We start from the raw sequence: 26,733 nt of genomic DNA, 5'->3' as shown, positions 1-26,733 counted from the left end.
AAAGCCTATGCATGTTCATCAGGCATTTCTATTATTAGCTAGATAGCAAGATGGCCAAGCCTATGAGTCTTGTTCTCAGCCAAGCAGAGCACATGCTGCCAGCACTACCCAACAGACCCTGCACCAGATGCTCTCACCACATGAGATGGCGTCGGAGGAGATGGTTGGCGTTTTACGGGCTCTTAACCAATGTGCTATTGTGTGTGTTTTTTTTCTCGCTTATCTGTAACTTATTTTGTACATTGTGTTTCTGCCAACGTCTCTTATGAACGAAAATAGCTTCTGGATATCAGGACAGCGATTACTCACCTCCTCATCAAAACCCCAGCACAGCAACACACTTAGACCCAACCAAATCATGAGAAAAAAAGATCATTACTTGACATATTGGAAAGAATTAACAAAAAAATCGAAGCATACTAGAATGCTATTTGGCCCTAAACAGAGAGTACACAGTGGCAGAATACCTGACCACTATGACTGACCCAAACTTAAGGAAAGCTTGACTATGTACAGACTCAGTGAGCATAGCCTTGCTTTTGAGAAAGGCCGCCATAGGCAGACCTAGCTCTCAGGAGAAGACAGGCTATGTGCACACTGCCCACAAAATGAGGTGGAAACTGAGCTGCACTCCCTAACCTCCTGCCAAATGTATGACTATATTAGAGACACATATTTACCTCAGATTACACAGATCCACAAAGAATTTGAAAACAAATCAAATTCTGATAAACTCCATTATCTACTGGGTGAAATACCACAGTGTGCCATCACAGCAGCAATATTTGTGGCCTGTTGCCACAAGAAAAGGGCAACCAGTGAAGAACAAACACCATTGCAAATACAACTCATATTTATGTTAATTTATTTTGTACTTTAACTATTTGCACATTGTTACAACACTGTATATAGACATACTATAACATTTGAAATGTCTTTATTCTTTTGGAACTTCTGTGAGTGTTATGTTTACTGTTTATTTTTGTTGCTTATTTCACTTTTGTTTATTATCTACTTCACTTGCTTTGGCAATGCTAACATATGTTTCACATGCCAATAAAGCCCTTAAATTGAAATTGAATTGAAATTGAAGTGATATCGGTGACGTAGGTCCGGGTGTCTTGAAAGGATCCAATGGCGAGTACATAATCCCCCTCTATCATCAGTCCTATTAGCCAACGTGCAATCATTGGATAATAAAATGGATGAGCTCCGATCAAGATGATCCTACCAACGGGACATTAAACACTGTAATATCTTATATTTCACCGAATCTTGCCTGGGGTGGCGGTCTGAGTCTATTTGTAAATTACAGCAGGTGCACAAAATGTGATATTAAGGAAGTCCCTAGGTTTTGCTTGCCTGAGGTAGAGCATCTCATAAGCTGTAGACCACACTATTTACCAAGAGTGTTATCATCTATATTCTTTGTAGATGTCTATTTACCACCACAAACCAATGCAGGCAATAAGACCGCACTCAAAGAGCTGTAGAAGCAAACAAGAAAATGCTCATCCAGAGGCCGGGGACTTTAATGCAGGGAAATATACCTAATTTCTACCAGCATGTTAAATGCATTCTAGACCACAATTACTAAACACACAGAGATGTGTACAAAGCTCTCCCTTTCCCTCCATTTGGCAAATCTGACCATAACTGTTTATAAGCAAAAATGAAAGCAGGAAGAACCAGTGACTCGCTCAATACGGAAGTGGTCAGATGACGCAGATGCTAAGCTATAGGACTATAGGTTTTGCTAGCACAGACTGGAATATGTTCCAGGATTCTTCCGATGGCATTGAGGAGTACACCATATCAGTCACTGGCTTCCTCATTGTCCCCACAGTAACCTTACATACATACCCCAACCAGAAGCCATGGATTACAGGTAACATCCTCACTGAGCTAAAGGTTAGAGCTGCTGCTTTCAAGGAGTGGGACTCTAACCTGGACGCTTATAAGAAATCCCGCAATGCCATCCAACGAATGATCAAACAGGCAAAGTGTCAATACCGGACTAAGTTGGATCATACCACACTGGCTCCAAAGCTCATTGGATGTGGTGGGGCTTGCAAACTATTATGGACTACAAAGGGAAGCACAGCTGCGAGCTGCCCAGTGACACAAGCCTACTAGAAGAACTAAATTACTTCTATGCTTGCTTCGAGGCAAGCAACACTGAAACATGCATGAGAGCATCAGCTGTTCCGGACGACTGTGTGATCACACTCTCCAAAGCTGATGTGAGTAGACCTTTAAACAGGTCTAAATTCACAAGGCTGCAGTACCAGACGGATTACCAGGACGTGTACTCCGAGCATGCGCTGACCAACTGGCAGGTGTCTTCACTGACATTTTCAACCTGTCCCTGACCGAGTCTGTAATACCAACATGTTTCAAGCAGACCACCATAGTCGCTGTGCCCAAGAACACCAAGGTAAATTGCCTAAATGACTACTGACCCGTAGCACTCACGTCTGTAGCCATGAAGTGCTTTGAAGAGCAGATCATGGCTCACATCAACAACATTATCCCAGAAACCCGAGACCATTCCAATTTGCATACCGCCCCAACAGATCCACAGATGATGCAATCTCTATTGCACTCCACACTGCCCTTTCGCACCTGGACAAAAGGAACACCTACATGAGAATGCTTTTAATTGACTACAGCTCAGCATCCAACACCATAGTGCCCTGAAAGCTCATCACTAAGCTAAGGACCCTGGGACTAAACACCTCCCTCTGCAACTGGATCCTGGACTTCCTGGCGGGCCGCCCCCAGGTGGTAAGGGTAGGTAACAACACATCCGCCACATCCAACACGGGGCCCCTCAGGGGTGCATGCTCAGTCCTCTCCTGTACTCCATGTTCACCCATGACTGCATGGCCAAGCACGACTCCAACACCATCATTAAGTCTGCCGATGACACAACAGTGGTAGGCCTGATCTCCAACAAATATGAGACAGCCTATAGGGAGGAGGTCAGAGACCTGGCAGTGTGATGCCAGGATAACAACCTCTCCCTCAACGTGATCACAGCAAAGGAGATGATTGTGGACTACAGGAAAAGGAGGATCGAGCATGCCCCCATTCTCATCGACGGGGGCTGTAGTGGAGCAGGTTGAGAGCTTCAAGTTCCTTGGTGTCCACATCACCAACGAACTATCCTGGTCCAAAGACACCAACACAGTCGTGAAGAGGGCACGAGAACGCCATTCCCCCTCAGAAGACTGAAAAGATTTGTCATGGCTCCTCAGATCCTCAAAAGTTCTACAGCTGCACCATCGAGAGCATGGTTGCATCACTGCCTGGTATGGCGATTGCTCAGCCTCTGACCGCAAGGTGTGCGTATGGCCCAGTACATCACTGGGGCCAAGTTTCTGCCATCCAGGACCTCTATACCAGGCGGTGTCAGAGGAAGACCATAAAAATTGCCAAAGAACCCCCCCCCCCATTTTTACGCTGCTGCTTCTCTGTTTATTATCTATGCATAGTCACTTTAACTCAACCTACATGTACATATTACCTCAATTACCACAACTAACCTGTTCCCCCGCGCATTGACTCTGTACTGGTATCCCCTGAATATAGCCTTGCTACTGTCATTTTATTGTTGCTCTTTTATTAATAGTTATTTTCTATTTCTCTTCATTTTTGTCTCTACTTACCAGATGTTATGCACTGCAGTGCTAGCTAGCTGTAGCTTATGCTTTAAGTACTAGATTCATTCTCATATCCTTTGATTGGGTGGACAAAATGTCATGCTGCAAGAGCTCTGATAGGTTGGAGGACATCCTCCAGAAGTTGTCATAATTACTGTGTAAGTCTATGGAAGGGGGTGAGAACCATGAGCCTCCTAGGTTTTGTTTTTGAAGTCAATGTACCCAGATGAGGATGTGAACTAGCTGTCCTCTGGCTACACAATAGCGCGACCCTACAGAGTGCTGTTGAGGCTACTGTAGACCTTCATTGCAAAACAGTGTGTTAAATAAATGATTTGGTGATGTGTATATATTTGGTGTAGTTTTATCTTTGTAACCTCAGTGTAGCCTCTGAGGAGCCTCCACTGCTCAGCACTCTGTCTTTTACACTGCAGGTTGTGACATCTGTCCCCCAACACACCAGACTATAGTATCACTACAGCCTGGAAAGCAAGGGTAACCAATTACTTTCTTAACGCATGGCATGTGCCCAGATTAGTTATAAACCCAATATCAGAGCCTGAAACAAACAATTAGAAATACAATTGAAAATGTATTATTGTGTAACAGAGATAGACACCCTTGAGGTGTCAAAGGTTCGTTATTGGTGCATACTTTTCTGAGTCAAGCTAGTGTTTTTGAGCTGAGTCAAGCTGGTCAAGCTAGTGTTTTTCCTCATGGCAGCAGTCCTTTCCTTTGATAACGATGACCTTCGGGCAGAGTTTCAGCAAAGTGCTGAATGTTTGAGTCTGATGGGAAAAATAACCACAATACATTCCATATGACCATATACACCTCTGTGACAGAAACTTGAGCCTCTCTGGAAGAAGTGCTCATCTCCCTTTTTGTGACCCTGCTTTGAGAGGTGACAGATCCCATTTAAACTTCCATTCACTTTGTGTGGCAAGACTAACTTTGCTTTGAGCCAGTGTGTCAGAATCTTAGGAGAGGAACTAGCATGATGAGCAGCATTGACTGAGACCTGAATGCTTGTGTTAGCTCCCCAAGCGTACACTCAGGAGACACACTGTCTTGAGCTGGGCAGAGGACCTGGGTTTGATACCATGTCTGTCACACAAGGAACAAAATTAGAGCAATCAAATCCAAATCAAATCAAATTTTATTTTTCACATACACATGGTTAGCAGATGTTAATGCGAGTGTAGCGAAATGCTTGTGCTTCTAGTTCCGACAATGCAGTAATAACCAACGAGTAATCTAACTAACAATTCCAAAACTACTACCTTATACACACACAAGTGTAAAGGGATAAAGAATATGTACATAAAGATATATGATTGAGTGATGGTACAGAGTGGCATAGGCAAGATGCAGTAGATGGTATCGAGTACAGTATATACATATGAGATGAGTATGTAAACAAAGTGGCATAGTTTAAAGTGGCTAGTGATACATGTATTACATAAAGATGCAGTAGATGATATAGAGTACAGTATATACGTATACATATGAGATAAATAATGTAGGGTATGTAAACATTATATTAAGTAGCATTGTTTAAAGTGGCTAGTGATATATTTTACATCAATTCCCATCAATTCCCATTATTAAAGTGGCTGGAGTTGAGTCAATGTTAGTGGTGGCTGTTTAACAGTCTGATGGCCTTGAGATAGAAGCTGTTTTTCAGTCTCTCAGTCCCAGCTTTGATGCACCTGTACTGACCTCGCCTTCTGGATGATAGCGTGATGAACAGGCAGTGGCTCGGGTGGTTGTTGTCCTTGATGATCTTTATGGCCTTTAGGGCAGGTAGTTTGCCCCCGGTGATGCGTTGTGCAGACCTCACTACCCTCTGGAGAGCCTTACGGTTGTGGGCGGAGCAGTTGCCGTACCAGGCGGTGATACAGCCCGATAGGATGCTCTCGATTGTGCATCTGTAGAAGTTTGTGAGTGCTTTTGGTGGACAAGCCAAATTTCTTCAGCCTCCTGAGGGCGCCTTCTTCACGATGCTGTCTGTGTGGGTGGACCAATTCAGTTTGTCTGTGATGTGTACGCCGAGGAACTTAAAACTTACTACCCTCTCCACTACTGTTCCATCGATGTGGATAGGGGGGTGTTCCCTCTGCTGTTTCCTGAAGTCCACAATCATCTCCTTAGGTTTGTTGACGTTGAGTGTGAGGTTATTTTCCTGACACCACACTCCGAGGGCCCTCACCTCCTCCCTGTAGGCCGTCTCGTCGTTGTTGGTAATCAAGCCTACCACTGTTGTGTCGTCCGCAAACTTGATGATTGAGTTGGAGGCGTGCGTGGCCACGCAGTCGTGGGTGAACAGGGAGTACAGGAGAGGGCTCAGAACGCACCCTTGTGGGGCCCCAGTGTTGAGGATCAGCGGTGTGGAGATGTTGTTACCTACCCTCACCACCTGGGGCGGCCCGTCAGGAAGTCCAGTACCCAGTTGCACAGGGCGGGGTCGAGACCCAGGGTCTCGAGCTTGATGACGAGTTTGGAGGGTACTATGGTGTTAAATGCTGAGCTGTAGTCGATAAACAGCATTCTCACATAGGTATTCCTCTTGTCCAGATGGGTTAGGGCAGTGTGCAGAGTGGTTGAGATTGCATCGTCTGTGGACCTATTTGGGCGGTAAGCAAATTGGAGTGGGTCTAGGGTGTCAGGTAGGGTGGAGGTGATATGGTCCTTGACTAGTCTCTCAAAGCACTTCATGATGACGGAAGTGAGTGCTACGGGGCTGTAGTCGTTTAGCTCAGTTACCTTAGCTTTCTTGGGAACAGGAACAATGGTGGCCCTCTTGAAGCATGTGAAGCATGTGGGAACAGCTTCAAGGTTCAATATACTTTCCAGAGTCAAAAGGTTCCTACTGGGCACATATGTCAGTTTAACATCTAGTTTTGATTTACATTTGGTTGAGTTGTCAACTAACGTGAATTCAACTTGAACTCAACCAAAAAATTCACCATGTCATTGGATTTAGGTTGATTCAAGCGTCATCACATTGAATTTTTTTGTTGAAATGGCGTGGAAACAACGTTGATTCAACCAGCTTTTTTGCCCTGTGGATAATGTGCATTGTATCATTTGATTGAATATATTGTTAGGTCAATATATGTCTAGTTTCTATAGTAGATCTGATATTGCCACAAGTGTGTGCATGTGTCGGTGCCTGCGCCATGGAGAAAGAGGGAATGCTCCTCCACTATGACTCTCAGTTACTCTCTGAGTTTACTCATCACATGATCTCTCTCGCGGTATAATTTCTCTCTCCCCCCTCACTCCCGATATGCTGTTGCGCAAAAGCAGACACTGCAGGGAAGAATACAGCAAGTGAAGGCTAGCCACAGGCATCCCCCTTTTTCTCTGTCTTTGTCCCTCTCTCACTCTCTAGAAGAGATCTCTGCTTACCCTTCCATCACCACCCGTCATCTCCACCGTCTGAGCCTTGTTGGGGTTAGCTAAACTGGGCATTGGCAAAGGACAAAGGTGGGTACTGAAGCTCAATGACATTTCTCAATAACTAGTGTTCTGTTTTAGTCTAATAGCATGCAGTAGCACTGTGCTGGAGGACAGAGTAGACCAGATACCGGTGTGCTGAATGTGCATTATGGCTGGTTGCTGTATAGTATCATTGCAGGGCTGCAGGGGTCTCTAGCAGACGATGATATCATCTTAACATATTTATATTTTCTTGCTGTGCAAACCAGACTTGAAAGTTAACTGCATGATTGCCATACTAGAGCTGGTCTGCCACCAGTAGAAATCAGTCATCTTCAGTGAATGTCCTCTTTGAGGTATCTCTTAATTATGATGAACTATTTGTTTGCTATTTCTGCATATGGTTTAGGTGTCAGTTTGATGCATGTTAGAGGACACTTTCAGTTTCCGTGGATATGAAACTAGTTTTTTTGTGCAGACTTTGCCTTGTCAAAGATTGTTGGCCGAGTGTTAAACATGCAGTTTAATACTCCAATCTGCTCTTGCTCAATTACTGAAGTGTTTAGCTAGAGTGTTTTGTTTTTGCGCATTCATTGCATGTGAGATTGGGAATCATTCCAAAACTGGGTTTGTGACTGTTGCATTGTTTGGTGCAGTAAGCTGTTGAATACAAGCGAGTGTCCTGGATCAAGCGAGTGTCCTGGATCTGTGAGTTTGAATACGCTTTTAGAGAACAACATTTATCCATTGATCAAAATATCAGTTTTTTTTTACCATGGTCCAAATTCTTGACTCAGCAATTATAGACCAAGCATTAGCAACAGATTTAAAAATAGTAGTGGAAGTATGGCTACTAGTCATACACAACTTTGTACCATATGTGCTCCTGTTTTGTATATGAGATGCTTGCTTATCTACTGTTTGATAATACATAAATCATTTAATCCCGTGGAAAGCGTATTTGGCGCATCTGTCAGTGGTATCCTCAGTTCAGCTAAGAAGTGGATCATTATGCTCTGCACACTTACAGCACTGTTATCTGAACATTGACACGATGTGTCCAGCGATGATGTCAGGAAGTGGGGTCGTGACTTGTTGCAAGGCGTTGCTCCCTCCCTCTCTGGATCGTATGTTATGTGCCCTCTGACCTGGGGCTCTACAGACTGACTGGGTTGTGACAAATATTAGATGATGGATTTGTCCTGTGAAAGGAGCAACTATTTACTATAGGCTATTTGGGTCATGTAATTATCGGGACATTATTTTACCTCAGTAATAGTAGAAAACGCTATTCCTGTGTCGTCTGCTGAAGTTATTGCTTGTGAATTATGTATTTATGCACTTATGTGGTAATGCTGTGCTGTGGTTTGTTGAGATACAAGACAAATTACCCGAAAGGGACAAAATAAATGATCATAATAATAATCATTATTATTATTTTTGGAAGTAGGAACTGAGTAATACAATTTGGATCAATGGATTTGTATCTGAAGCAACCTACATTCTCCAAATGTTATGTTCTTAGAGTGAATATGAGCCATGCTTTGGTTATTTGGCTATTTTGTTTAAATCCCTGATAGTAAACTTCTGACTTCCTAGAAACCTTCTAACAGCCATTTCAAAATGGTTACTAATACCCTCCAACCCCTTAGAGCTTTGCATCTGGTGTCACATATCCTGCTGTTTCCATCTGAGTTAACACCATTAAATATTGACGACTGTGAAACGGAATCACGCTCTGTATTAAATAGTCACAAAGGTTTACTCAGAGCAAGGAGATTGATGGTCCGAGGAACATTGGAGAAGGAGGATGAGATAAAAAACATAGCCTAATTACAAATGGGCTTCAGATGGAGACCTTCAGTCAAGATCAGTCTCTCGGTCTTGTCATTTTTTCCTCTAAAAGTCAAAAATCACTTCTGGACCCATAGATTCGTAATGTATCAATGAGAGCCTTTTTTTGCTCAGTTATAGAAATCCATCCGATATCATTCAGGGAAAAAGAAGTTAGAAAAAAGAACACTGTCAAACCTGATGCAAGCCTAGGTTTGGTTATTGTAGGTGGTGCTAAACAATTGACACAGTTTGTTGTAAATGTGTAGTTACAGAAAGGTAGCACAACTGAAGGTCCTCTCCTCTCTGCCTTCATCGTCCAGGAGTTCTCTTCAAATCAAATCAAATCAAATCAAATCAAATTGTATTTGTCACATGCACTGAATACAGCAGGTGTAGACCTTGAACCAGTGAAATGCTTACTTACAAGCCCTTAACCAACAATGCCGTAAGAAGTTAAGAAAAATAACAGTTCAGTAAAAAATTGAAAATAAAAAATGAAAGTAACAAATAATTAAAAAGCAGCAGTAAAATAACAATAGCAATATATACACGAGTTAAATCAAATCAAATGTATTTATATAGCCCTTCGTACATCAGCTGATATCTCAAAGTGCTGTACAGAAACCCAGCCTAAAACCCCAAACAGCAAGCAATGCAGGTGTAGAAGCACGGTGGCTAGGAAAAACTCCCTAGAAAGGCCAAAACCGAGGAAGAAACCTAGAGAGGAACCAGGCTATGAGGGGTGGCCAGTTCTCTTCTGGCTGTGCAGGGTGGAGAATATAACAGAACATGGCCAAGATGGTCAAATGTTCATAAATGACCAGCATGGTCAAATAATAATAATCACAGTAGTTGTCGAGGGTGCAGCAAGTCAGCACCTCAGGAGTAAATGTCAGTTGGCTTTTCATAGCCGATCATTAAGAGTATCTCTACCACTCCTGCTGTCTCTAGAGAGTTGAAAAAGGCAGGTCTGGGAAAGGTAGCACGTCCGGTGAACAGGTCAGGATTCCATAGCCGCAGGCAGAACAGTTGAAACAGGAGCAGCAGCAAGGCCAGGTGGACTGGGGACAGCAAGGAGTCATCGTGCCAGGTAGTCCTGAGGCATGGTCCTAGGGCTCAGGTCCTCAGAGAGAAAGAGAGAAAGAGAGAAAGAGAGAAAGAGAGAAAGAGAGAATTAGAGAGATTAAATTCACACAGGACACCGGATAAGTACTGAGATATAACAAACTGACCCTAGCCCCGTGACACATAAACTACTGCAGCATAAATACTGGAGACTGAGATGGGAGGGGTCAGGAGACACTGTGGCCCCATCCGATGATACCCCCGGACAGGGACAAACAGGAAGGATACCACCCCACCCACTTTGCCAAAGCACAGCCCTCACACCACTAGAGGGATCTCTTCAACCACCAACTTACCATCCTGAGACAAGGCCGAGTATAGCCCACAAAGATCTCCACCACAGCACAACCCAAGGGGCAGGCCAACCCAGAAAGGAAGATCACGTCAGTGACTCAACCCACTCAAGTGACGCACCCCTCCTAGGGATGGCATGAAAGAGCACCAGTAAGCCAGTGACTCAGCCCCTAAGTGATTGCATAAATAATAAACAGAGCGTAGCTGCAGCGTAAAAGCGGGGTCTGGGTAGCCATTTGATTAACTGTTCAGTTGTCTTATGGCTTGGGGGTAGAAGCTGTTGAGAAGACTTTTGGACCTAGACTTAGTCCCAGGGTCCTTAGCTTAGTGATGAGCTTTCAGGGCACTATGGTGTTGAATGCTGAGCTGTAGTCAATGAATAGCATTGCAACATAGGTGTTCCTTTTGTCCAGGTGGGAAAAGGCAGTGTTGAGTACAATAGAGATTGCATCATCTGTGGATCTGTTGGGGCGGTATGCAAATTGGAGTGGGTCTAGGGTTTCTGGGATAATGGCGTTGATGTGAGCCATGACCAGCCTTTCAAAGCACTTCATGGCTACAGACATGAGTACTACAGGTCGGTAGTCATTTAGGCAGGTTACCTTACTGTTCTTGGGTACAGCGACTATGGTGGTCTGCTTGAAACATGTTGGTAGTTGAAAATGTCAGTGAAGACACTTGCCAGTTGGTCAGCGCGTGCTCGGAGTACACGTCCTGGTAATCCATCTGGCCCTGCGGCCTTGTGGATGTTGACTTGACTATGGATATACATTCATTTATGAATATTGAAAAATATAGACATGAATATTGAAAAAACACCATTTTGGATTTGGCACATTTTGTAATATATTGTTGAGCATAATATACTGTACGGGCATATCAAAGTTCCAAAATGGAATCTCTGCTACTTTAAGAGTTATGGTCCAATTTGTAGGCATTACCAACAGAGTGAATGTGAAATTGAATTCAAAGTGGCCCTCATCTGCTGGTGATTTTCAGGATGTGCAATGATACAGGAGGGCTGTGATTGGTTACATTTCCTACTATACCAATTTCTCTCAATAAAATAACTTTAAAACTGGCAGAGGTCCCACTCTGAAACTTTGATCTGACCATAGAGTATATTATGTTCAACAATATATTGAAAAATAATCAAAATCCAAAATTGATTTTTTTCAATATTCATGTTTGTATTTGCCAATATTCAGAAATATTGAAAAAAAATAATATATATATATATATATATATTGTGGTCTTTTTTTCTCCTGGTTTCATATGGAATCACTCAGTAGGCAATTTATTTTCATCACAATAGTATTATTAAAATGTTTTACATTTGAGTAATTTAGCAGATGCTCTCATCCAGAGCGACTTACAGCAGTGAGGACATACATTTTTGTACTGGTCTCTCGTGGGAATCAAACCCACAACCCTGGCATTGCAAATGCAATGCTTTATTAACTGAGCCACACAGGACCTGATTATGATTTGGTCGTAGATTGTCTGCTGATTGGGATTGTATCAACTATACACTCCATGTCTTCTCTATACTGTAGCTGCATCCCTGTGTGATCCCAGGCTCTAGTCTTTCCCATCAGTGTCACTTCAGGCATAGCTGCAAAGTGAGCACTCTGTCTCCCCGACACCTCTCCTCCCTCCCTCCCTCCCTGCTGCTGAAAGCCGATGATGATGGCATGAGACAGCAGAAATGCGAGCTGAGGGTGATACATCAAACGTCCTCTCCCGTCGGAAGCCAGCTGCGGACGCCCGACCATCCACTTGTGTTGGAGTTTGTCCCAGATGAGTTGTCATTGGCTGAGAGCAAGCTGCAGAGTCCCCATGTGTTGCTCCACGATACACTGTCAATGTATTCCTCCTCCCTTTGCCATCTCTCCTTTCTACCTCTTTCTATTCCCCTCTTTGTTTGTAAACTGGAGTCTACCTGTTGGAGATTCATTTAGAGGCTTGGTTTACGGTTTCTATATGTCATGTCACCTCATGCAGCACTGACTTCAGAGAGGAAGCACGCATTTAGTTGACTATGGATACGTTGGACACCTTCCCGTCTCACCTCTTGGTCTCTAGCTCTTGGGAGTTGTTGATCCACTATCATGGCTTGTGTTTGGTTCGAAGGCAGCTGCAGTCGGAGGAATGTGGTGGGTTGTTTCAGTAGCTAATTTAGGCTCAAAAGTTCCAGGAAAGGTGGAACTCAGACTCTTCACTTGTTTATGGCACCATTTCTGTCATGTTTCATTCGGTGCCAGGAAAATTCTTCTTGGCTGGCTCTCTGCTTCCTTGGCCGGAACAAGGACGAGGTGCAAGAGGCAGGAGCAGGTCGGCCTCCCCGGGCTCCTCGTCAGCACAAACACACGCTCTCACGCACACACATAAAGACACACACACACACACACACTGGAGGCAGGAGAAAAATGGAGAGGGCATCTGGGATCTATGTATTTTTAAAGTAGAAACCAGGTTACTGCTTAGTGTAATGCCTACAGCTATGCACTACATTTTCAACACCAAATTCCATGTGTATGTTGGCAGTCAATTTCTATTCATCTGAAAGGATTGTATAGGTGTTAGCAATTTGGTGAAAATTTCACCCAGCCTATCAGAGGGAAAGGTGGAGCAACCCCCATATTGCTTATACTTAAAAAAAAATCACATTCTGTTCAAGTGTCTAGGGGGAAAGGGGTTCTTTTTGGACTGGGCCATAGTCTGAATTGGTCCATGTCCCTCTTGGTTGCCATTCTCCCTGCTCAGCCTCCTATTGTAATCTGTTATTCTTGGATTGAGTCAGACCTTTCCACTTTTTAATGAACTTCTATTCTTAGAGGGAGTATACATTTCCAATTACACCAGCGGTTTTAGGCTGATTTATCAGACCAAGGGCAAGGGACGGATTTAACAGTGAAACTCTATGACAGTGGGAAAACTATGGTTGCATTCATTAGTGCAGAGCGTAGCAAAAAGTTTTGCTACGGAAAAGTAAAACAAGTTCAGGTAGTCCCTCCCTGTTTCGGTTTGTTTTCATCCATTTTACGACTTATATATTAAAAAAAGTGGTTCATCTACTGTTTGTACAGTGACATCAACTTATAGGCCTATTGTATGTTATATTCAATGGACGATGGTGCCTTTGTGTGACTAAATGCAGAGTTGGCCAAAAGTACTGTACTTACACGGGCACCATAGTTCACATACTGTATCTATATCAAATTCAGATTCTTATTGCCAACCGATTCTTCATGACGATTTAGAAAGGAACATTGTCACAGATGACTAATGCTGAATCTGAATATTGAAATGTGTCTGAAATGGCACCCTTTTCCATACTGTATATAGTGCACTACTTCTGACCAGGGCTCTGGTCAGGACTCTGGTAATGCACCATTTAGGGAAAAGGGTGCCATTTCAGACACATCCGACATTACAATATTCAGATTCAGCATTAGTCACCTGTGACAATGTTCCTTTCTAAATCGTCATGAAGAATCGTTTGGCAAGAAGAATCTGAATTTGAAATAGATATGTGAACTATGGTGCCCATGTAATACAGTACTTTCAGTAGATGGAGCACTATTTCTAATTATATAGCGTCTCTTTTCCCGAGGAAGAGCTGTGAATCACTGGTCTTGAAAGGAGGTCATTTGTTAATGCAATATTCGCTCAGAAATTGAGCGGACACATTGATTGGATCTCCCAAAATGTTTTTCATTTCCTGGGGGGGGGTTGTTGACCTCTCGTTGTTTGGATTTGAAAATCAAACCGTTGTGATGGAAGGGGGGCTGTGCTTGTGGGTGTTTGAGTGCGAAAGACATGGAGGAGAATCAACCAGTAAAAGCACAGCCCCCTTCATTATCAAGGCATAACGTCAAAACAGACTTTCCAGACTGAAGTCAGGAGAATTTTGAGTTTGGTATCAGCCAGACTACAGAATATCTTCCAGAAACTGCTCAATGGCTAGTAGGCAACCATTACTGCTGTGGCCAGCCCTGCTCTGTATCTCAATGAGTTGGAGTTTGGAGTCACTTTCACATGATCTGCCCCTGCTTTTACATGACCGCTCCCTCATAATGCTGAGGGTAACGAGTCGTAACATTGATGCACTTCAGCCACAGAGACCACACCAGAGCATGCAACAGCCCTCCTTTAAACAGTGGCTTGAGGCCTATATATTTTTACCTTTATTTAACTAGGCAAGTCATTTATGAACCAATTCTTATTTACAATGACGGGCTACCCCAACCAAACCTGGACGACGCTGGGCCAATTGTGCACCACCCTATGAGACTCCCAATCACTGCCGAATGTGGTGCAGCCTGGACCCAAACCAGGGACTGTAGTGATGCCTCTTGCAATGAGATGCAGTGCCTTAGACCCCTGTGCCACTCAGGAGCCCCAAAGACTCACCATACATTCTCTATCTGTGACCTGGAAGGTGAACAACTCTCTTGGTTTTACAGTGGATTTGATTTTTTACTGTGGGTTTCAGTGTCCATTTTTTTAAATCATGCTGTAGGACATGACCTTTACTAATACAGTGAAAAAAAGACTAACGTTTCGAGTTGGCCATTTTATTCAACAGCCATGGCCCCCTCCTTGCATTTGGATCAGCATTTTTAGATCTTAACCAAATCTCTAACAGTGACACCACATCATCTGCTACATCCAATTGTGTTTATATCAATGATCCTACAACATTTGGTAGAATTTTTTAAATATTGCCTTTCCGTTTCTTTTCAAACAGAGTTAGGGGAAATATAATCCAACGGGGGGACAGAATCAGAGAGAACACTGGCCTTTTAGTAGATTGGTTCAGAAAATGAATCCACAGTGTCTTACTCCAGGGATGGAGGATTGATTGTCACATTTTTGCTGATAGAAATGTGTAAAAAGCAATAATGAAATGGGACTTTTATTAAAGTGATTTGCTTGCTTTGTTCTGATTGAGCATGGTCAAGTATGGTTAGAGAACAGCAACATCTATTGGAGGGTTTGTCCGTAGAACACTATACCACTAATGACACTTCTGATGCTTCTAGAAACACTATCAGATAGGCAAACATCTTACCAATACTTGTTTCCCTTTGGCTATGTGCAGAAACCCTTAAAATAACCCAGTCTGACTTCAGAAATTAATTTCATGAAGGGTAGGCTAATGCTTCTCCCCCTCTGAAATGGTGATGCACACCCCACATAAACACAATGTGACAGTTACAACCCTTCAAAATACCCTACATTGTCATGAAAATCCCTTAGCAGACTCTAGGAGGCACTATAGAACAATATAAAATTGAGAGTGCTGAAGCCTTTTTTTTTTAAATTTTTTATTTCACCTTTATTTAACCAGGTAGGCTAGTTGAGAACAAGTTCTCATTTGCAACTGCGACCTGGCCAAGATAAAGCATAGCAGTGTGAGCATACAACAAAGAGTTACACATGGAGTAAACAATTAACAAGTCAATAACACAGTAGAAAACAAAGGGGGGGTCTATATACAATGTGTGCAAAAGGCATGAGGAGGTAGGCAAATAATTACAATTTTGCAGATTAACACTGGAGTGATAAAAGATCAGATGGTCATGTACAGGTAGAGATATTGGTGTGCAGAAGAGCAGAAAAGTAAATAAATAAAAACAGTATGGGGATGAGGTAGGTGAAAAGGGTGGGCTATTTACCAATAGACTATGTACAGCTGCAGCGATCGGTTAGCTGCTCAGATAGCTGATGTTTGAAGTTGGTGAGGGAGATAAAAGTCTCCAACTTCAGCGATTTTTGCAATTCGTTCCAGTCACAGGCAGCAGAGTACTGGAACGAAAGGCGGCCGAATGAGGTGTTGGCTTTAGGGATGATCAGTGAGATACACCTGCTGGAGCGCGTGCTACGGATGGGTGTTGCCATCGTGACCAGTGAGCTGAGATAAGGCGGAGCTTTACCTAGCATAGACTTGTAGATGACCTGGAAACACTATCTTGTTTCGGAAATTGTATTTATTTAAAGACTTTATGGAAGACTCACCATAAATTCTCTAAACCCAGCAAGTTCAGTCTTACCCTGTCGTTTCTTGTCTGTCCACAGAGGTAAGAGATCATAGGTGAGAGAGTGACCCCACAGCAGGCATTCCATCCCGCCACGCTCCCCTCCTCGTGACCTCATGTATCCTGAATCCAACCAGGACTCGCCAGCGCGCCTCTCCCATAAACAGCATGCATCCCCTGGCATGATCTACAGGTACAACAGACACACACACACACACACACACACACACACACATACACACACACACACACACACACACACACACACACACACACACACACACACACACACACACACACACACACACACACACACACACACACACACACACGCATAAACACACACACACGCACACACACACACATGTACACCTAAACCTTACCCTAACCCTATCCTTATTCGAACCCTAACTCCAATTCTAACCCTAAACCTAACCCTTAAGCCATTTATCATTTCTCAGAATTTTTGAGGGTTTATTATTCTTGTGAGGACTCTTGGTCCTCACAAGTTTAATAAAATGTGTACACAAAAACATACGCACACACACACACGCACACGCACAAACACATACACACACACACACACACACACACACACACACACACACACACACACACACACACACACACACACACACACACACACACACACACACACACACACACACACACACACACACACACACACACACACACACACATGTACACCTAAACCTTACCCTAACACTATCCTAACCCTAACCCTAACTCCAATTCTAACCCTAAACCTAACCCTTAAGCCATTTATCATTTCTCAGAATTTTTGAGGGTTTGTGACCAAGAGTCCTCACAAGTTTAATAAAATGTGTACACACAAAAACACACACACACACACACACACGCACACGCACACCGACACGCACACACACACACACACACACACACACACACACACACACACACACACACACACACACACACACACACACACACACACACACACACACACACACACACACACAGAATCAACACTAGGTGGAGCCATACATGTATGGCTGAAAGATTACAGCCTCACAGCAGCAGGGAAATTTGGCTTAGTCCTGTAGATCTGTTTTATTTTACCGTTGTATTACTTGTAGGTTGCCTTGCATTTTTCTATTTTTCTCTCCAGTGCTCGGTATGGGAGCCATGGGAGTCCCAGCAAGCGACAGCTGCAGTACTACAGGTACAATTTGTCTGTCTTATATCCCTCCTCCCCGGATATACAGTCATGTTCTCTGTCACTCCTCAGTCAATGAACCACAGTGGTATGCCTGTGGAACCAGCTTATAAAATATTAAAGATGCACTATGCAGAAATTGCTCTGCCATTTCCTGGTTGCTAAAATTAATTTCTGAACGAGCAAAATTTGAAATGTTTTTTATTTATTTTTACATTGGATAAAAGTAGAGACTCAGAGCTACAAAATTGTATATCATACACTACAGTTGATGAACAATGGGAAAGTAATTCTGCTTTGAAAGTTGATAAACTTGTAACCTCACTTTTGAGAAAATGGCCCTTGTATGTTTTGGTACCTACTGGAGAGCTCTTTTTTGTCTACACCCTTTCAGCATCGTTCACACCCTCTTAAGCTTTAGCCCCACCCATCTCTTTAAGGAGTCACATGTGAGGCTATGTACTAAACATCCGAAGATTTCAAGACTAACGGCTGGCTTATACTACGGGTGTGTTCATAAATGTAATTTGGAGTGCCAGAGTGTGCTCTTGGTGTTTGTAAACTCATAGCATTGTCAGATTGTCCATTCATAAATTCAGAGCATTTCGCTCAGGGAGCGTTCAGAGTGCACACAGGATGCTCTGGCTGAGGAGTGGGGTTGATCCGAGCTTTCTGACCTAACAACAGCAGTCAAGCACCTAAGCTAACTTGCTAACGTTGGCTAGCTTGCTAGCCACTTCCAGACACAAATGAGAGAACAGCTCACTTTGACCATTTTATTTGCCCCACCAGAGCTGGTTAGGCTGTTTTTATGTTATCCAGAGCATTGGTGACTGCAACGGTGCTGCTGGCAAACATTTTGTGACGCTTTTTTGCCAACGTTTACTGACACCGGCCATATTCAACTGTTGTTGAGCGTTCGAAAATTCGTCAGTTATTCTGCACTCTTGCACACTTAGAGGAGAGTGCTCTGAAATCTGAGTAGATAGCCCGAGCGAATTTACCAGCTACGTCTATTGACAGTTGTCGCAGTGACATCATAAACATTCTATTGAAATAGTTACTTGCATAGTGGAGTTTTTGTTTAGACATATAGCTAGCTAGCTAGCTAAACAATAATATGAATAATATTACTACACAGATCATACACGGAATGTTAGCTAGCTGGCTAACAGTACACTTAAACGTTAAATGAAAAAGACTTTGTGATAAAATTACAACTGTATAATATCTGAAAATGAAAACTCTCTTACCCATATACATGGATGGACGCTTCTCCCTCTCTGTCACGGATGCCATAGTTGCCCTTAGTTTGAAGTTGTAATCCGGAGACAGGTGTTTTATACAACAGCCTTCCGTGTGTTCTCTTTTCGACTCTGTCTGCATATTTGCAATCAAACACCAGAATATTTTCCATCTTCTTAGCTATCATACTCTAATTCCACTGATTTCAAAACTCTGTCTTCCAGAAAGTGGAGAGCAACACTGGCATTTCAGTTTGCCAGTGATGTGTACTTTAGAGTGTTTTCTATCCAAATCTACCAGTTATATGCATATCATATCTTCTGGGCCCGAGTAGCAGGCCGTTTAATTTGGGCATGCTTTTCATCCAAAATTCTGAATGCTGCCCCCTACCCTAGAGAAGTTAAAGTAATTATGGACTGTCATTTCTCTTTGCTTATTTGAGCTGTAATATGGACTTGGTCTTTTACCAAATAGGGCTATCTTCTTTATACCACCCCTACCTTGTCACAACACAACTGATTGGCTCAAACGCATTAAGAAGGAAAGAAATTTCGCAAATTAACCTTTAACAAGGCACACCTGTTAATTGAAATGCATTCCAGGTGACTACCTCATGAAGCTGGTTGAGAGAATGCCGAGAGTGTGCAAAGCTGTCATCAAGGCAAAGGGTGGCTACTTTGAAGAATCTCAAATATAAAATATATTTTGTTTTGTTTAACTCTTTCTTGGTTACTACATGATTCCATATATATATTTCATAGTTGTGATGTCTTCACTATTATTTTACAATGTAGAAAATAGTAAAAATAAAGAAAAACCCTTGAATGAGTAGGCGTGTCCAAACATTTGACTGGTACTGTATGTCAAACACATTCATATGCAGCTGCTTAATAAAGGAAACCCCTCAGTAAATTAGGGATAAAAAAGTATATGGAAAGCAGTTGCTTCCTCACAAGTGTGGTTCCAGAGTTAATTACATGTAAGCAATTAACATCCCATCATGCTTAGAGTCATGTATAAAAATGACCAGTTGCCCATTGTTGTGGCCTCCATGGCTAGAAGAAGAGTTCTCGGTGACTTTGAAAGAGTCGTTTCAAAGGAGCATATGGGTATAAAGGGTGTGTGCGTGTGTATGTATGTTTGTGTCTCAGTCACCAGATAGATCTCAACACTTATGGGAGATTTTGGAGAAGTGCATGAGACAGCTTTTTCCACCACTATCAACAAAACACTAAATGATGGAATTTATTGTGGAAGAATGTTGTTGTATCCACCCAATATAGTTCCAGACACTATACCATGGCACATTCAAGCTGTTCTGGCTGCTCGTGGTGAACCAACGCCCTATTAAGACACTTTATGTTGGTGTTTCCTTTATTTTGACAGTAACCTGTGTATGTACTGTATACATATCTCAAGCACAATGTAAAACCACATTATCTCTGATGACCTGTGTCCCCTTTGATTCCAATGAAACCCTTAGACACTGTCGACAAAACCCACTGCCCCGAGGATTGGATAGCTATGCAATACTATATGGTAAAATGACATGTAGCCTACCGGAGAGCATAGTGGAGCTATTATATTTCTTATAACTATGCCAGTCTTTCCAATCAATATGAATTGGCTAATGGCCCAGGGGGTAGCAGGTATCCAACGGTACCCAGCATGTGCACACATGCACGCAAACACACACATGTTTTCCTTACCCTCTACCCGTGGGAAGCACTGGGATGTTACAAACTGACACATTCCGACAGCAGCGAACTTAAAGACTCCATTAAAAAGTACCAAGCAGTTAACCAATGGATATCAGAGTTTTCTATTTAGGGTTGGCTGGGACATGGCTGGCAAATGGTAGATCCTAAATAATAGATAGGACAATTTTCAGACAAACCTGGTCCTGTTAGTTGTGTGGAGAAACACTGCGTTGGAACTGCAGACTTTATGCAGCCGTGCTTTTGTACTTCCAAGTGGTACAACGTTGATGGCTATCTTTGTATTGATGGGAAGTTGGACAGTGATTTCAGTATGAAAGAAGAGCTAGTACAATGTGTTTGAATGTTTCCTCTTCTCCTTGAGTGGATCACTGATTGGTATTTGGTTGGACTCTTATTGGTTATACAATTCCAACCTTGTTGGATGGATGGAAGGAAGATTTTCAAATGATTCACAGGGCCAATGAGTTATGGAGAAAGAGCAGTTCATGCAGTGATGGGAAAGTGGTGTTTTAAGAAACTTTACAGAGCAGGCATAAACATGGTTTATGTCCAAGGTGCTATGTGACTGACATACACACACACACATATACATTTGTTCTGCTATCCTTGTGGGGACCAAACAATTGATTTCCATTCAAAATCCTATTTTCCCTAACCCCTAACACTAAACCTAACCCTAACTCCTAACCCTAATTCTAGCCCAAGCCTCAATTCTAACCCTGAACCAAACTCCTGAGCCTAAAATAGCCTTTTTTCTTGTGGGGACTGGCAAAATAAATGTTCCTTATTTTACCATTCTTGTGAGGACTCCTGGTCCACAAGGATAGTAAAACCAAACACACACACACACACACACACACACACACACACACACACACACACACACACACACACACACACACACACACACACACACACACACACACACACACACACACACACACACACACACCTTCTGTGCCCCCAGACCGCAACTAACTATGCAACATCCCATTAAACACTATGATACGATTTTAATCATTGGCCCCTCATAAGAGATTAACTTGCAGTCCTACAAATTATGTTATTCGCCCCTTGTCTGTAGGTTATCTTCCTCTAGCCCCTTAGTATGCATGGAGCCAGTGAGGGTGTGTTTTACATTTTATATACACACACATACATCGGAACAGGCAAAACATTTCTTTCTAGTGGTTCAGACAATCAAAAGCTTTTAGTGCAAAAGCGACCTGAATAATTTACTTGGGGGAATATTTTGCTGGTGTTTGTAGAACAGAAAGGCGTCCTCTGATAGGCACAAAAAGCACTTCCTGTCTGACATGTCATGGTGAGGGGAGGAGGAGAGGAAAAGGTGGGGGTGTAGTGCTGGCCGTTGCTCACTGGCTGGCACACCACTGTAACTGCTGTAACTGTCCTGGACAATTAGTAGAGCAGCTTGACGCCTCTGCGCTTCTTCCTCTTGTCTCTTTTGGGGCGGTGACAAGATATCTTCATTTTTGTTAGTTCGGGCCACCATCAGTCGTCTGAATGACTAGCGCTAGCGTGGTGCAAAACCCCTACATGAGTCGGCCCCCTACCCGGAACAGGGTAAGTGTTAGCCTCACACAAGCTAATGTTGGGAAGAATGGATGGAGAAGGGATGAAGGGAGGAAGGGAAGGGGTGGATGCTGCATGGAGATGCTGTCCATGGCCTGGACTGCGTGTGGGACCCTGTGTCCGGCCAAGAGCACGCTGGGTAGGGAGAGCAGGGTGGTGGAGGGGAGGATGGATGGTTGGATTGATTTATTTCCCACTCCTCGGACACTGACTTCAGCATGACTACTGCTGCAAATCCTCAGTCAGCCAGTAAGACAGACTCGCTGCTGCTGTTTTCTATCTTAGTCATGAAGAAGGGATAGGGAGAGGAGGCTTTTGAAAAATTTAGTCGATTCTTTCCCATGGCTCAGTAGGGGCTTGTGTTGACTGCTAGTCGGGAAGATGGAGGCTGACTGTCATGGAGGGAGAAACACAAAGATGCTCTAGATTTGTTTGAAAAAGGACATCGTACAACATATGTGTTTGTTTAATTTAGATTGTGTCTGGACCCAGAGGTATTACTGTACTGTATGTCCTCCTTTAAGATTTGGTGTGGTTGGCGAGTGTAGTGTTTTCTCTAGTTGGACTGAATTCAGTAATTACATGCTATGTACTGTATCAGAGGAGGTGTGAACAGTGATGTTTTATAGCATAATTGATCTGGGGTCTGTTCAGAAGGGTGCAATGTTACAAAACTTTCAGATAGACAGTGTCTAATGAAATTCTACACACCCTTTGCAAAGTTTCACATTTTGCTGCCTTAAAACAAAATCTTAAAAGGGATTCAATTAAAAAAGGTTCCTATGTATCTATTCAACCTGCTCTACATTCTCAAAGTGAAAGAAAAATATAAATGTTTCTTCATAAAAAAATATGTATGTCTTGATTGTGCATGTCTTCACACCCAAGAGTTGGTACTTGTTGGAAGCACCTTTGGTAGCAATTATAACTGTCAATAATTTTGAATACCGTAAAACTACAATTAAACGCTGAGTCTCTGGGCAACGGAACACATTTCAGCAAATAAACCAGTTTCAAATAAACGCTGGGTCTAAATGAATTGTTTACTGGGTTACCATTAATTGTTTACAATGTTTATTGTAAATTAAATCATTCTGTAATGACTTGAAACAATTATAGCAATCATCTGTATTTATTGCCAGTAAGAAACTTCTTGCCATTGGCTGCTAACAGCAGAGAACTGCTAGCTAACTTGCAAGCACAAAAACAGTAAACAAACCCCCCAGAAATCGACTAAAATACTGGAAGTGAATGCTGGAATGAAACAATTAACTAGGAAAATCAGCAAAAGCTGTGTGCATTAAGGAAATTGACGCCTGGCTCAAATAGAAGCCTGTCTCTAATAAGCGTCTGTTACATGACTCTGTACCGGTACCCCCTGTATTTAGCCTCACTATTGTTATTTACTGCTGCCCTTAAATTATATTTTATTCCTATCTTTCTTTTTTACTTTAGGTATTTTTCTTTAAACTTTAAACTGTTAAGGGCTTGTAAGTAAGCATTTCACTGTAAGGTCTACACCTTTGATTTGATTTTCTCATTCATACACACATTAAATGTAGCTTGCAAAATAATAACACAGCTAGCTAGCTATGCTAGCTAGTAATGTCAGCATTTGAAACATTAACATTTATTCCTCTCATACCGAATATAAAAATACCGTTTCAGCGTATTAAAGTTACCTAATTTGATAAATATTATGAATGTTATGATGAGGTAAAAGCAAAATTGCGATTGAAAATGTTGATAATTCACTGATGAGTTGATCAACTTCTTGTTACATGCTTCTTGCCTGGATGATGGCTCGGGGCAGCATGAGCTTCCCTTTCTTAAAGACAATTTTCAGAATGTAACAGGTGAAAATTCAATAAAAAAAGTCTAAAATATTTAGACAGAAAGTTGTTTTCATTTGAAGTTAAAGTGTACTGTTAGCTAGCTAGCTAACGTTAACTGGCTGGCTCGCTAGCTAATGCTACGTGTATGATCTTATTATTCATATCTCAGAACCATTTGCTTTGCTAGTTATAGCCTTATGTTCGCTAGCTAACATTGAACCTGGTTGGTTAGCTACCTTTGGATTCATACAGGGTCGTAATGTCATGAGTTGGGATTAAGGTTCATTGTTTACCTAGCTAACTAGCTACAGTTGAAGTCGGAAGTTTACATACACCTTAGTCAAATACATTTAAACTCAGTTTTTCACAATTCCTGACATTTAATCCTAGTAAATATTTCCTGTGTTAGGTCAGTTAGGATCACCACTTTATTTTAAGAATGTAAAATGGCAGAATAATAGTAGTGAGAATGATTTATTTCAGCTTTTATTTTTTTCATCACATTCCAGTGGGTCAAAAGTTTAAATACACGTAATTTGTATTTAAATTGTTTAACTTGGGTCAAACGTTTCGGGTAGCCTTCCACAAGCTTCCCACAATAAATTGGATGAATTGTGGCCCATTCCTTCTGACAGAGCTGGTGTAACTGAGTCAGGTTTGTAGGCCTCCTTGCTCGCACACGCATTTTCAGTTCTGCCCACAACTTTTTCTATAGGATTGAGGTCAAGGCTTTGTGATGGCCACTCCAATACCTTGACTTTGTTGCCCTTAAGCCATTTTGCCACATCTTTGGAAGTATGCTTGGGGTCATTGTCCATTTGAAAGACCCATTTATGACCAAGCTTTAACTTCCTGACTGATGTCTTGAGATGTTGCTTCAATATACCCACACAATTTTCCTACCTCATGATGCCATCTATTTTGTGAAGTGCACCAGTCCCTCCTGCAGCAAAGCACCCCCACAACATGATGCTGCCACCCCCGTGCTTCACGTTGGGATGGTGTTCTTCAGCTTGCAAGCATCCCCCTTTTTCCTCCAAAGCTAACGATGGTCATTATGGTCAAACAGTTCTATTTTTGTTTCATCAGACCAGAGGACATTTCTCCAAAAAGGACGATCTTTGTCCCCATGTGCATTTGCAAACCTCAGTCTGGCTTTTTTATGGAGGTTTTGGAGCAGTGGCTTCTTCCTTGCTGAGCGGCCTTTCAGGTTATGTTGACATCGGACTCATTTCACTGTGGATATAGATACTTTTGTACCTGTTTCCTTCAGCATCTTCACAAATTCCTTTGCAGTTGTTCAGGGATTGATTTGCACTTTTCACACCAAAGTACGTTAATCTCTAGGAGACACAACGCATTTCATTCCTGAGTGGTATGACGGCTGCGTGGTCCCATGGTGTTTATACTTGCATACTGTTGTTTGTACAGATTAACGCGGTACCTTCAGGGGTTTGGAAATTGCTCCCAAGGATGAACCAGACTTGTGGATGTCTGGTATTGGCTGATTTCTTTTGTTTTCCCCCTGATGTCAAGCAAAGAGGCACCGAATTTAAAAGTAGGCCTTGAAATACAGCCACAGGTACGCCTCCAATTGACTCAAATGATGTCAATTAGCCTATCAGAAGCTTCTAAAGCCATGACATCCTTTTCTGGAATTTTCCAAGCTGTTTAAAGGCACAGTCAACTTAGTGTATGTACACTTCTGACCCACTGGAATTGTGATACAATTAATTACAAGTGAAATGATCTCTCTATAAACAATTGCTGGAAAAATGACTTATGCCATGCACAAAGTAGATAGTTTGTTAACAAGAAATTTGTGGACTGGTTGAAAAACGTGTTTTAATGACTCCAACATAAGTGTATGAAAACTTCTGACTTCAACTGTACATGTCTTAACAATGCAATGCAAGTAACCATTTCAATAGAATGTCACTGTGACTACTGTTGATAGACGTAGCTGGTAAATTCCTTCTGGCTATCTACTCTGATTTCAGAGCGCTCTCATCTGAGTGTACAGAGTGCAGAATAAATGAAGAATTTACGAATGCTCAACACCCATTGAATATGGCCGGTGTCAGTAAACGTTGGCAAAAAATGTAAATTGTTGCCAGCAGCACAGTTGCAGTCACCAACGCTCTGGATAAAATAAAAACAGCCTAACCAGCTCTGCTAGGACGAGTAAAATGGTCAAAGTGAGATGTTCTCTCATTTGTGTCTGGAAGTAGCTAGCAAGCTAGGCAACGTTAGCCAGTTAGCTTGGGTGCTTGACTGCTGTTGTTAGGACAGAACACTCTGCTCAAACCTTAAATAGATGGGTGGAGCTAAAGCTTAAGAGGGTGTGAACAATGCTGAATGGGTGTAGACAAAGAAGAGCTCCCCAGTTTGTAGAAAAATATATAAATGCCATTTTCTCAAAAGTGAGGTTACAAGTTTATCAACTTTCAAAGCAGAATCCATTGTTCCTCAACTGCAGTATATGATATATCATTTTGTAGCTATGTGTCTCTGCTTTCATCCAATGTATTAAAAAAAACACAATTTCAAATTTTGCAATGTAAGAGAGAATCAAGGTGGTCGTTCACACGTCTATACATTTCAGCTGTTTCAAAAACATTGCTCTGCTATTAGTATTTTTACTGTATGAATGTTGGGCTCAACAAGACAATTCTGTTAACACTGGCCATCTTAGAGCAGGGCAACTGTCAGGCATTACAGTAATGTCTCTTG

General features: G+C 42.3%; 1 protein-coding gene across 1 annotated transcript in view; it reads left to right on the top strand.

Annotated features, from left to right (window-relative positions):
- Positions 1–6,953: 6,953 nt before the first annotated feature.
- LOC109907885 (voltage-gated potassium channel subunit beta-2) overlaps positions 6,954–26,733 on the top strand; it is a 126,320-nt gene continuing 106,540 nt past the window's right edge. Inside the window, exons 1-3 of the mRNA XM_031794048.1 lie at positions 6,954–7,157; positions 16,449–16,601; positions 17,559–17,612. Coding sequence (XP_031649908.1) covers positions 16,525–16,601; positions 17,559–17,612 — 131 coding nt within the window. The 5' untranslated portion in view covers positions 6,954–7,157; positions 16,449–16,524. The remainder of the gene's footprint in view (positions 7,158–16,448; positions 16,602–17,558; positions 17,613–26,733) is intronic.

This window comes from Oncorhynchus kisutch, linkage group LG17, assembly GCF_002021735.2.
Source record: "Oncorhynchus kisutch isolate 150728-3 linkage group LG17, Okis_V2, whole genome shotgun sequence".
Classification (NCBI taxonomy): Eukaryota; Metazoa; Chordata; class Actinopteri; order Salmoniformes; family Salmonidae; genus Oncorhynchus; species Oncorhynchus kisutch.
This window is presented reverse-complemented; position numbering and strand designations above follow the sequence as displayed.